Source organism: Sinocyclocheilus grahami, unplaced genomic scaffold, assembly GCF_001515645.1.
Source record: "Sinocyclocheilus grahami isolate Dianchi unplaced genomic scaffold, SAMN03320097.WGS_v1.1 scaffold1621.1, whole genome shotgun sequence".
In the NCBI taxonomy this organism is placed as follows: domain Eukaryota; kingdom Metazoa; phylum Chordata; class Actinopteri; order Cypriniformes; family Cyprinidae; genus Sinocyclocheilus; species Sinocyclocheilus grahami.
Window position 1 is genome coordinate 235,335 of NW_015506800.1, and position 435 is coordinate 235,769.

The 435-nt window shown below is 46.0% G+C and overlaps 1 protein-coding gene across 1 annotated transcript in view; it reads right to left on the minus strand.

The window, feature by feature from the left end:
- LOC107571609 (kinesin-like protein KIF20A) overlaps nt 1-300 on the minus strand; it is a gene marked incomplete at its 5' end in the record, with an annotated part of 11,813 nt that extends 11,513 nt beyond the window's left edge. Inside the window, one exon of the mRNA XM_016257938.1 lies at nt 195-300. Within this exon, the coding sequence (XP_016113424.1) occupies nt 195-300 (106 nt within the window). The remainder of the gene's footprint in view (nt 1-194) is intronic.
- Nucleotides 301-435: the final 135 nt, after the last annotated feature.

Consider the following 435-nt stretch of genomic DNA (forward strand, 5'->3'; position numbering starts at 1 on the left):
CTTAATGAACTCCTTTTTGTGAAAACCTCAAAATCGACGTTTTTCACTTTTTCTACCTGTAGCTCAATTAGCCCATGAGCATTCCCTCTTATTTTTCCAGCACGGCTCACATATCAACATTCACCGAACCAAAGTCTGGGCTGAGTGTGAATGATTCTGCCAGTGTTTTCAGTGTGAATGTCAGAGCTCCTCACCCTCCAGCTGTGTTGCGATGTGACTGGCTGCTGAGAGTCCGCTGATGCCGCTGTCCCAGGACAAACCCGCTCGCAGCCTGGACTGAGCTCCACCTGTGCTTTCCACCTGAACAAAACAAAGACCATTAGAGAAGGCCCAGGAAAACCTCAAACTTCTGAGGGACACAAAGGATTCATTAGTATTATTGTTAATGCTTTTACAGAAACACTGAATGGCCAACAACGTCTGACAAACATGCAT